The sequence below is a fragment of the Coenobita brevimanus genome, chromosome 95, assembly GCF_032717465.1.
Source record: "Coenobita brevimanus isolate Jiangsu-jjx chromosome 95, ASM3271746v2, whole genome shotgun sequence".
Taxonomy (NCBI): domain Eukaryota; kingdom Metazoa; phylum Arthropoda; class Malacostraca; order Decapoda; family Coenobitidae; genus Coenobita; species Coenobita brevimanus.
This window is the reverse complement of record NC_137048.1, coordinates 10,942,754-10,955,655: the sequence shown is the minus strand read 5'-3', so window position 1 is coordinate 10,955,655 and position 12,902 is coordinate 10,942,754. Positions and strand designations below refer to the sequence as shown.

The following is a 12,902-nucleotide window of genomic DNA, read 5'->3' as shown; positions in this document are numbered from 1 at the left end:
ATCATCTGACTCCCTGCTTCTATCTGTCTCTCTATCTATCTATCTATTATGATTTGTAAGTATAATATGGAGTCCTAACAGTAGTAGTAGCTAGTAGTAGTAGTAGTAGTAGCTAGTAGTTGTGTTATTATTATCATACCTAACCTCATTAACGCAATCTAACCTAGCCTAACCTAATATAACCTCACCTAGCCTGACCTAACCTCACTAACACAATCCTGACCTAACCTAACCTAAACTAACATCACCTAACCCACTAATGCAGCATAATCTGACCTAACCTCACTAACGAAACCTAATCTAACCTCACTTAAGCTAACCTGACCTAACCTCACTAACAACCTAACCTCACTAACAACCTAACCTAACCTAAACTAACCTTACCTAACCTAACCTCACTAACCCAACCTAACCTAACCTAACCTAACCTCACTAACGCCACCTAACCTAACATGACCTAACCTCACTAAAGCAACCTAATCTAACCTGACCTAACTTTACTAACGCAACCTAATCTAACCTCACCTAACCCTTCTGTCCATTCTGCAGCCTGTGCGAAAACAAGACCACTAAGGATGAACAAGCAACGCCTTCTATCTGGCCATGAGACCGAACTCCCGACCAGTGAAGAGTTACGGAAGATCAGCGAAGACCTGGTGAAGTACAGAAGTGGTGTGGTGCGAATCCTGTCCGACGGCTGGTTGTACCCGGCCATTACCACACGATATCTGGACCGGCTTTACAACATGGAGGTACCCTAACACATTTTCCTTAGCCATTTGTTTCCCACGTCACAGCTCAGTGTTATAGGGGTTGTCATACTCCAAGACACGAGGTGGAGATATGTGCTGCCTTGGAGATTCCGTAACGTATCTTCTTTAGCGATTTGTTTTCCATGATCCAGCTGCCCTTACACAACGATAATACTGATACGAATATTGATGAGGAGGATTATTACAGCTGAGAATAATGTGAAGGACGATGAATAACTAATGACGATGATGGCAGTGCTAACAGTAATTATAAACTGAAGATAATGAAAAATTTGCTGATGATAATGATGATGATAATGATGATGATGATGATGATGATGATGATGATGATGATGATGAGGATGATAATGATGAGGATGATGACAGTGAAGTTTATATTATTAGTTATGACGATTACTATGATGACAGAGATGATGATGGTGGCCATGGTAATAAAGTTCATATTATTAATGATGATAATGATGATGATGATGATTAGAATAAAGTTTATATTATTAATGATGATGATGATGATGATGATGATGATGGTGGTGATGATAATAAAGTTTATTTTATTAATGATGATGATGATGATGATGGTGACAAAGTTTATATTATTATGATGATGATGATGATGATGACGGTAAAGCTTATATTATTAATAATGATGATGATGATGATGATGATGATGATGACGACAGTAAAGTTTATGTTATTAATAATGGTGATGATAATGATGACAGTAAACTTTATATTATTAATGATGATGATGATGATGACAGCAAAGTTTACATTATTAATAATGATGAAGAAGAAGATGATGATGATGACAGTAAAGCTTATATTATTAATAATGATAATGATGATGATGATGATGACGACAGTAAAGTTTATATTATTAATAATGATGATGACGATGATGATGATGATGATGATGATAATGATGATGACGAGAGTAAAGTTTATAATATTAATAATGATGATGATGATATTGATGATGACGACAGTAAAGTTTATATTATTAATAATGATGATAATGATGATGATAATGATGATGATGATGACAGTAGAGCTTATATTATTAATAATGATAATGATGATGATGATGATGATGACAGTAAAGTTTATATTATTAATAATGATGATGATGATCATGATAATGATGATGATGATGATAATGATGATGATGATGACAGTAAAGCTTATATTATTAATAATGATAATGATGATGATGATGACAGTAAAGTTTATATTATTAATAATGATGATGAGGATGATGATAATGATGATGACGACAGTAAAGTTTATATTTTAGGGCTGAGTGCAAGAAGGACCAATGTCAAAAAATGAGGTTTTGAGGATAATGCATTTATAAGTTTGCAGACTTCACTAAAATTCAGCTAAGAAGAATAGACATAAAAGTAATGTTTTCATTGTTGTTTAAGCCAAGTAGCAATCACATAGTGTCTTTCCAGTAACTAAAAGCTGCTTTACATTGTGAAAAAAAATAAATAAATATATGTAAAGAATATTTTCCTATGACATAATTTTTTCTTATTCGATAATAATTTGCATATTTTTAAAATAAAATTATTGTTACATGTTTTTAACTGAATATTAAATTTACCTAAGTGTTATTTCCTTATTTTAAGTAATATTTCCGTTGTTTATAAACAAAAATTTGAAAATTATATATATATATATATTTTTCATAAAAATCATTCCTGATTTGAAACATTAGCCAGATCTCCAAAAATTTAAAGACAATCATTTTTCGGTGTATAAAGACCAATGAGAAATTACACTCTGGTGTCATCATCTAAATAATCATCATCTACACCATCTGCTGCCTGTAAGCTCCTGTAGAAATGTCTACTTCCAGCAGAAATCAGAGGAAGATCAATCAGGTCCTTCAGCTTTTTAGGCGCAAGTTTCCGTGGTCCGTCTTCTAGTTGTGTTATAGCATCCTGCCTAAGACTCTGGCGACATTGGCCTTTGTAGCACTGAAAGACCTTTATTTTACAAGCTCCCTGGTGCCCTTATCTCCATATGAGCAATTTTTGACATTGGCCCTTCTTGTACTCAGCCCTAGTATAATGATGATGATGATGATGATGATGATAATGATGATAATGATGATGATGACAGTAAAGTTTATATCATTATTGATGATGATGATGTTGATGATGATGATGACAGTAAAGCTTATATTATTAATGATGATGATGATAATGATGATGACGACAGTAAAGTTTATATTATTATTGATGATGATGATGATGATGATGATGACATTAAAGCTTAAATTATTAATGATGATGGTGATGATGATGATGCTTTTTCAGCTTCGGCCAGACGACGTGTTCGTCATTACGTTCCCAAAAAGCGGCACAACGTGGATGCAGGAAATTCTTTGGGTCATGTTAAGGAACCCGGATCTGGACCCCAATAACGAGGAGATGAAGGAGAAGCTGTGGGCCCGCTCACTGGATGTTGGGTAATTATCTAGCGATGTGTGTGTGTGTGTGTGTGTGTGTGTGTGTGTGTGTGTGTGTGTGTGTGTGTGTGTGTGTGTGTGTGTGTGTGTGTGTGTGTGTGTGTGTGTGTGTGTGAATATTCAGGCTATATCTTTCTCTGTATCGGTCTGATATGGAGCTGCTTGTGTGTGTGTGGGGGGGGACAATCTTATGGGCTTCTGGCCTTTGGTTCCTTCTTCCTTGCATAAAAAACAGTACATCATTCAGCCAGCACTTGGAACTGAGTCAAAGCCATTTTCACAAGGAGGTGAATCATAGGAACCCTAGCGCTAACATATCTATCGAACTATCTATCTATAGTCAGATGCCTTAATCCCTGCACTTCACCATCAGGCTGTCCTTCCTCTAACCTACACCTTTGCAATTCCAGTTTAGATATGATCTTCGACAAGTACGAACAAGCCGTTAACGACATGAAGTCGGTCGCTGAGAAATTCAGCAGAGTCTGTCCTGGGAAGACAAAAGAGGACGGTATGGCCATTCAGATAGTGGAGAGTCAGCCCTCGCCAAGAGTGATTAAATCGCACTTCCCTCTGGAGCTGCACAATAAGGACCTGCTCCAGAAATGCAAGGTTGGGGAGAGAGAGAGAGAGAGAGAGAGAGATGCAAATAAGTGAAAGTGTCTCACTGTTAGCCATTGATATTCTTCACATTACACCTCTCTGTCATCTATACTAATGACGCTAATTGTGTGGAACTATAAACAATACAGATAACGTACAAGGGAACGTGAAGGTGTAATATGCAAAATAAGTCGACAAGGAAGAGGTGTTACGAAGAGCACACAGAGAGTAAACACACCTGCACCCTTCAGTCCTAAATTTTGACCGTGCCTTGTGACCCTGACCGATGCCTGATTACTCTGGAAAATTGATTTTTTTCCCTAACCCTCAACCTTCTCGCCGAGTCGTATCTAACCTGTCTGCGTTGACCTTCCCCTTTGTTCTTTCCCTATGACCTGTCGTCTCAAAATCGAATAATTTCATTCTTGGCTGACCCTTAATCATTCCACCAAATTCGGCCGAAATTGAATAAAATGTTTGAGTAATAGAGCCGGATTAAGTTAGGTCAGGTTAGGTTAAGATATATAATTTTATTCTGTGACTAACTTTTTTGTTCTTAAAATATCTATTTATCTACTGTATATACCTAGGCTGCTTCCCCCACGGAAAGGGAGGTAGCCGAGACAGGACGACACACTCCCCACTTACTCATCCATTCAAACACATTCATTCGCATCTTAGCCCCAAAGGGGAGAAGGGGCAGATCTTCACCGCACCACACCGCACAAGGGTCAACTGCGCAGTGTAATCAGTGACATCCGCAGCAGGGCCCGACGGCAGAGCTGATTTATCCCTGCCACATCATCCCCTTACCTGCACCTGACCTGACTAGCTGATTAGACCAAATGAGGGAGAATATCCCCTCAGGGCTGTGTCATCATTTATTCATTCACAATTTCTCTCCATTTATTTCTGTCATGCACAGCCACTCTTTCTTGCTCAACAGACATCCCTCTCACATCCAGCGCTCTCTTCACACTGTCCATCCATCCTATTCGTGGTCTTCCTCTCAGCCTTACACCTCTCACATCAGATCCAGTTATCTTTTTCACCAATCGCTCATTATCCATTCTCTCCATAAGCCCAAACCATCGCAACACTCTCTGCTCAACTCTATCAGCCATCTCCCGAACAACTCCAGTTCTCCTTCGCACTTCATCATTTCTCACTCGATCCATACGTGTCACTCCACACACTCCTCAGACACCTCATCTCCAATACGTTCAAACTTTTCCTCTCTGCTACACCCATATTCCATGTTTCAGTCCCATATAATGCAGTCAGTACCACAACACCCTCATACTGCCTTCTCTTTACATCCATTTTAAGCGAACGACATCTAAACACCTTTTTCATTCCTCCCAGCACCTTTCCTACTTCATTCATTCTAAACTTCACATCTGCATCTATTCTTCCATCCACAGCAACATGTGACCCTAAATACTTAAAACACTCTACCTCCTCAAGCAACTCACCATTCAAAACTATATTCATCCCCCTACCATCTACCAACCTCGTACACTTCATCACTTTACTCTTATTCTCATTTACTTTCAATTTCCTCCTTTCACACACCCTTCCAAACTCCTCTACCAACTGTCTCAATCTCTCCTCTGAATCAGCCACCAGTGCAGTATCATCTGTAAACAGCAGCTGCTTCAGATTCTACTCTCCACCATCAACATTCACCAGACTCAGACCTCCACCTAAAACTCTTGCATTCACCTCCCTTACAACACCATCCATATAAATATTAAACAACGAAGGCAACATCACACATCCCTGTCGCAGCCCCACTCTCACGGGAAACCAATCACTCACTGCATTTCTCACTCTTACACACGCTCTACTGTTTACATACAAACTCTTCACCCCTTTTAATAAGCTACCATCAAGTCCATACAATCTTAAAACAGTCCACAAAGCCTCCCTATCAATTTTATCATATGCTTTCTCTAAATCCATGAACTCCCAAAACACATCCTTGCCTTTTGTTAAATACTTCTCACACACTTGTCTCACAGCAAACACCCGATTCACGCATCCTATCCCTCTCCTAAAGCCACATTGCTCATCACCAATCACTCCCTCTGTACCCTCTCTAACGCTCATAATTAACACTCTACCATACACCTTACCTACAACACTCAAGAGACTTATACCCCTAAAGCTAGTACATTGATATTTATCACCTTTGCCTTTATACAACAGGACCACACAAGTACTTGCCCAGTCAATTGGCACCATACCTTTCACAAAGCACACATTCAACAATCTTACTAACCAGTCAACAATAGTCACACCACCACCCTTCAGGCATTCCACAGCACACCCATCCATATCTGCAGTTTTCCCTGTTTTCATCTCCTTTACGGCCTTCTCGACTTCCTCCTTCGTGATCAAAGAATCATTCAACTCTCCCAACACATTTATTCCTTGCACCCTTCCATCTGCCACAGTCTCAGCCTCCCTTTCCTCCTCTACAGTTAACAATCTTTCAAAATACTCTGCCCATCTCTTCCGTACTGCATCCATCTCAATTAACATCCTTCCATCCTCTGCTTTAACTCCTTCTTCCTTCCTTGACTCCCCCTTTCACACCCTTTTCACCTCCTTCTAAAACATTTTCTTATTCTGTTGAAAATTCTCAGTCAGCCGCCTACCCCACCTCCCATCTGCTGCCACTTTAGCATCACGTACAGCCCTTCTCGCCCTATTCCTCTTTTCCTTATACCTCTCATATGACACCTCATCCTTCCTCTGCAGCCACACTTCATATGCACGTCTCTTCTCAGCCACAGCCATACTTACTTCCTCGCACCACCATTCACTTCCTTCTCTTACACCATCACCCACTCGTCTCACACCAAACACCACTTCAGCATGCCTCACCACAGCATTCTTAAACAACTGCCATTCCTCCTCCACGCTGATATTCTCCTGATCTTTGACTGCGTTCCACTCATCTTTCAACTTCTTCTGATACTCTATCATTTTCTCTCTTTTATCCAACTCACTTTCAAAACCTCCCTGCCACACCTAACCCTCCCAGCTCTCACCCATCTCTTACCTACTCTTAACTTTCCCTCCACCAGGTAGTGGTCAGACATACCTCCACCTCCCCTCTCAAAACTCTCACATCCAACAATCTTCCTATTACATTCCTGGACACAACCACATAGTTCATCAGTGCTCTATCAACAACCCTTCCACCCTCCTGTCTCACCCATGTATACTTATAAATATCTTTCTTCTCAAACAGCGTATTTCCAATCACCATCTCTCGCTCAGCACACATCTCTATCATTCGTTCCCCATTTTCATTTCTTCCAAGCACACCATGCATACCAACTACACCTTCAACTGCTACTTTTCCCACTATAGCATTCAGATCTCCCATCATTACCACATTCACATTCGCTCCAAAACTCTGCAGACACTCATCAACATCATTTCAGAAAGACTCCCTCTCTTCTTCATCCCTTTCACTACCAGGCCCATATGCACACACAAACACCCACAACTCACGTTCAAATTTCGCTTTCACCCACATCAGTCTCGATGACACCTCCATCCATTCAATCACACACTGCTGTACTTCCGGACTCACTAACAAGGCCACACCTTCTCTTGCCCTTCCTCTATGAACACCTGGCAATCTTCCATTCACACTTCCAAACATAGACTCACCCTTCCCTTTCATCTTCGTTTCACTCAAAGCGAACACATCCATTTATGCCAGTCTCTTAGTCCTTCCAACAACATTAGCTTTATCGGAGTGAAGCTTATAACTTGACCTTGCTCTTTGTCCTTGGCCTTTGTACTATTGTTCTATAAAGCAACAGGTCAGCACCACTGCTTATCCTCAACCATTGCACTAAATTACTGTACGTTCACATCAGTTAAAAACTGTTAGAATTATACTGTCTACACACACACACACACACACACACACACACACACACACACACACACACACACACACACACACACTCACACACACACACACACACACATCGAACAGTAAAATACACTCAATCGTAAGGGTGTAATGAAACAATGATGATGACAGTGATGATGATGATGAAACCAACAGCAGCAACAACAACAACAACGACAACAACAACAATAATAATAATAATAATAATAAAAAAGAATAATAATAATAATAACTAGAGCATTGGAAAATTGTCCAAGGACAATTTTGATAAAGAAAAACTTCCCTCAGACATTGTCTACAAGAAGCCGAGCTTTAATGGGATCTTGAGGTCAAGGTGCATATCACCTTAGGTCATCAAGATCTATAAGTCCACCAAGTTTGGTGGTTGTAGCTTTATTCTTTCATGTAAAATCAGGTAATTTCTCTGTCCTCCGGGGTAGTCAAATTTTTGGACCATAGGCGATCTGCAGAATAATGATCCGATGGACTATATTAAGCACTGCGTTCTGGCCGTGTCAAATGTATAAGCCATAAAACATTTCAGCCCCTTTAACTTAAGTGGTTCTTGAGTTTTAGGTCCACTTTTTTTTTTTCCCCTGATCCTATCCGGGTTCCGCTGGAAGGATCAGGATGATATTTGATCAGATGAAGCGGCCAACCAGTACTATAATATGGTACAAAATAAAGGCTGTAACTCTAATGGTATGCGAATGACAGCGACTTAGATCTTCCCTTGAATAATGATAATATTGACAAAAACAAGAAAACTTCCCACAGGGATGTGGAAAGTTTATAATAATAACAATGGCTTGGACAAGAAGGAGGGGAAGAGAAGGACGAAGACGATGATGATGATGATGAATTGATGATAATTATGATGATTGAGGATGAAGATGGATTGACGATGGTAATGATGTTACAGGTAGTCTACGTGGCCAGGAACCCCAAGGACATGGTGGTATCCTTGTACCACTTCTTACGTGTGGTCAAGAGTGGAAGATATCAAGGATCACTCGAGAAGTTTGCCAGGAGAGTGATGAGAAGAGAAAGTAAGTAGAGAATACAGTACAGAGATTACATTACAGTGATTTGTTATAGTACAGAGGTTATTGTACAAAAATACATTACAGAGTACACAGACTGTAGTATAGAGATTATAGTACTCCTGAACTCCAGGTGACATGCTCTCTAATTTAGCTTATCTTCTATGAGGGTGACATGCTCTCTGATTTACCCTTGCTTCTATCAGGGTGACATGCTCTCTGATTTACCCTTGCTTCTATCAGGGTGACATGCTCTCTGATTTACCCTTGCTTCTATCAGGGTGACATGCTCTGATTTACCCTTGCTTCTATCAGGGTGACATGCTCTGATTTACCCTTGCTTCTATCAGGGTGACATGCTCTCTAATTTACCTTAACAACTATGAGGGTGACATGCATCTATCTATCTACTGCCAGACTCCGTAATCCCATACGGGGTGACCACAATCAAATCGCCTCCACTTCGCCCTATCCCCCGCCATTTCACTGCCCTGCTCCCAACTCACACCCCTCTCTCTCATATACCTCTCCACTACATCCTTCCATCTCATCCTTGGCCTCCATCTCCCCCTCACCTCCTCAACCTCACTAACATACACTCTCTTCGTCAGTCTCTCACCCTCCATCCTCTCCACATGGCCAGACCACCTCAGCGTGTTTCTCGTAACGATTCCTATCACATCCCCATCCACACCACAACGCTCCTTCACATCCTCATTTGTCAGTCTGTCTCTCCATGTGACTCCACAGGCTCCTCTTAAATAACTCATTTCCACTGCTCTCACTCGATTTGTGTCCCTCCAACAACGTCCAAGCTTCACTTCCATACGTTAGAGCTGGTTTCACAGTACTGTCATGTAGTAACTTTTTCACTTCCATGCTCACTTCCCTGTTTCTTATCACTGCTTTCAAGGAACCAGCAACCTTTCTTCCCTGCTGTACCCTTTCAAGCACTTCACCCTCCAAACCTCCATCCTTACTCATCACACTACCCAAGTACTTAAACGTACTCACATTTTCCAATTCCTCACCATCCAACCTCGCTGTACATTCACTGACTTCACCTCTCTCAAAGACCATCACTTTACTCTTCCCTACATTCACCTTTAGATTCCGTTTCTTACAAACTCTCCCAGACTGATCCACCGAGCCTTGCAGCTCCCCTTCATCTTCACTTAACACAGTATCATCTGCAAACAACAGTACAGGGAGTTTCCAAACACTGCCCTCTCTCATTAGGGCCGCTCCTACATCCACTGCCCTACCTTGTACCTCTTTTATAACCCCATTAGGACTGCCATACGTCCGGATTTTCCTGGACCTGTCCGGCATTTAGGTGTCCAAATCTTCGTCCGGGAGGAATTTTAGAAATTCTCCAAAAGTCTGGAAGTTCAGTTTCAATCACTTTTTTTTTTTTTTTTTTTTTCAAAAAACTTAATATACCATTACACTCTTATGACAAGAGAGAGAGAGAGAGAGAGAGAGAGAGAGAGAGAGAGAGAGGCCTTCGTTGTTGTCGTCAGCTGTTAAGTGTTGCCAACTTGGCTGGTTTAGTGCCAGCAGCTGCTACGATGTCCCGCCTTTTCCTGCTGTTCAGCCACGAGCTTTTTTTTTATTTTTTTTTTTTTTATTATTCCTTCCATGGTGCTGTTATAGCCATAAAATACATGGTACACACACACAACTATTGGCTTAGTGTTTCATTTTTACACTGTAGCATTTGTTATTCTTATGATCTTATCCTACATTAAAGGCTCTTTAGTATGTTTCAGTCATAATCTAGCCAATTCTGTACTTTGCCTGTTTTTCATTATATTGTAAAACGATCAAAGATTGTGATACAGTACAGCAGTACTGGTGTGTGTGTGTGTGTGTGTGTGTGTGTGTGTTTGTGTATACATATATATTATATTATATTATATCCAGATTTCATAACGTCAAAGGCCCAAAGTGTGTGTTGGGGGGGGGGAGCATGGGTTTCAGCGGAGGCGTCCGGTATTTTGACATTTCAGATATGGCAACCCTAAACCCCATCCATGTACAGATTAAACAACCATGGAGACATGACACATCCCTGTTTCAACCCAACCTTCAATTAGAATAATTCACTCAGTTCACTACCCACGCGCACTACAGCCTTAGCACCCTCATACATACTCTTCACGGCCTTCATCAACTTCCCATCTACTCCATATATTCTTAATACTTTCCAGCCCTTGTCTATCCCTACCCTGACATATGCTTTCTCCAAATCCATGAAGGCCGCATACAATTTCTTTCCCTTCTCTTGAAACTTTTCCACTAAAAATCTAAGAATGAATATCTGATCTACACAACCTCTGCCCTTCCTAAAACCTCCCTGTTCTTCTCCAACTAATTCCTCTGTTATTTCCCTTATTCTGTCGATAAGTATCTTACCATACACTTTTCCTATTACGCTAAGAAGACAAATGTCCCTATGATTACCACACACTTCTTTTTCCCCTTTCCCCTTGTACAGTCGGCCTAAGAAGTGACGGAAGAGTATCCAGAAATTTTCGGTCATCGATAATGTAGGCTACATGTTCGTCTTTATATCTTTACAAGGTGATACCTATTCTGTAACACTGTTACAGAAAACAACAAATAAATGAAAATGCACCGGTATATTTCAAAACTATAGTAAACAGTTCGTTTACCACGATAATAGAAAATCCTATCTATCTATCTATCTATTGCCAGACGCCTCAATCCCGTTTGGGGTGGCCACAAACAAATCGCCTCCAAGTCGCCCTGTCCCCCGCCATCTCACTGCCCTGCTCCCAACTCACACACCCCTCTCTCATATACCTCTCCACCCCATCCCTCCATCTCATCCTCGGCCTCCCCCTCCCTCTTCCACCCTCCACCTCACTCACATACACTCTCTTCGTCAGTCTTTCACCCTCCATCCTCTCCACATGGCCAAACCACCTCAGTGTGTTCCTCATAACGCTTCCTATCACATCCACATCCACACCACAACGCTCCTTTATATCCTCATTCGTCAGCCTGTCTCTCCACGTGACTCCACAGGCTCCCCTTAAATAACTCATTTCCACTGCTCTCACTCTTGACTTGTGTCCTTCCAACAATGTCCAGGCTTCACTTCCATACGTTAGAGTTGGTATCACAATACTGTCATGTAGTAACTTTTTTACTTCCATGCTCACTTCCCTGTTCCTTATCACTGCTTTCAAGGAACCAGCAACCTTTCTTCCCTGCTGTACCCTTTCAAGCACTTCACCCTCCAAACCTCCATCCTTACTCATCACACTACCCAAATACTTAAACGTACTCACATTTTCCAATTCCTCACCATCCAACCTCGCTGTACATTCACTGACTTCACCTCTCTCAAAAACCATCACTTTACTCTTCCCTACATTCACCTTTAGGTTCCGTTTCTTACACACTCTCTCAAACTCATCCACCAAGCCTTGCAGCTCCCCTTCGTCTTCACTCAACAACACAGTATCATCTGCAAACAACAGTACAGGGAGTTTCCAAACACTATCCTCTCTCACCAGGGCCACTCCAACATCCACTACCCTACCTTGTACCTCTTTTATTACCCCATCCATGTACAGATTGAACAACCATGGAGACATGACACATCCCTGTTTCAAACCAACTTTCAAAGAGAAAAATTCACTTAGTTCACCATCCACACGCACTGTAGCCTTCGCACCATCGTACATACTCTTCACAGCATTCAACAACTTCCCATCTACTCCATATATTCTTAACACTTTCCACAATCCTTGTCTATCCACCCTGTCATATGCTTTCTCCAAATCCATGAAAGCCGCATACAACTTCTTTCCCTTCTCTAGAAACTTTTCCACTAAAGATCTAAGAATGAATATCTGATCTACACAACCTCTTCCCTTCCTAAAGCCTCCCTGTTCTTCTCCAACTAATTTCTCTGTTCTTTCTCTAGCTCTGTCTGTAAGTATCCTACCATACACTTTTCCTATTATACTAAGAAGACAAATGCCCCTATGATTACCACACACTTCTTTTTCCCCTTTTCCTTTGTACAATGG

At 41.0% G+C, this 12,902-nt stretch overlaps 1 protein-coding gene across 1 annotated transcript in view; it reads left to right on the top strand.

Moving 5' to 3' along the window:
* The first annotated feature begins 575 nt into the window (after nucleotides 1–575).
* Nucleotides 576–12,902, top strand: part of LOC145413236 (sulfotransferase 1E1-like) — a 47,028-nt gene continuing 34,701 nt past the window's right edge. The window contains exons 1-4 of the mRNA XM_080282967.1: nucleotides 576–752; nucleotides 3,098–3,249; nucleotides 3,660–3,861; nucleotides 8,715–8,841. Of these exons, the coding sequence (XP_080139093.1) occupies nucleotides 576–752; nucleotides 3,098–3,249; nucleotides 3,660–3,861; nucleotides 8,715–8,841 (658 nt within the window). The remainder of the gene's footprint in view (nucleotides 753–3,097; nucleotides 3,250–3,659; nucleotides 3,862–8,714; nucleotides 8,842–12,902) is intronic.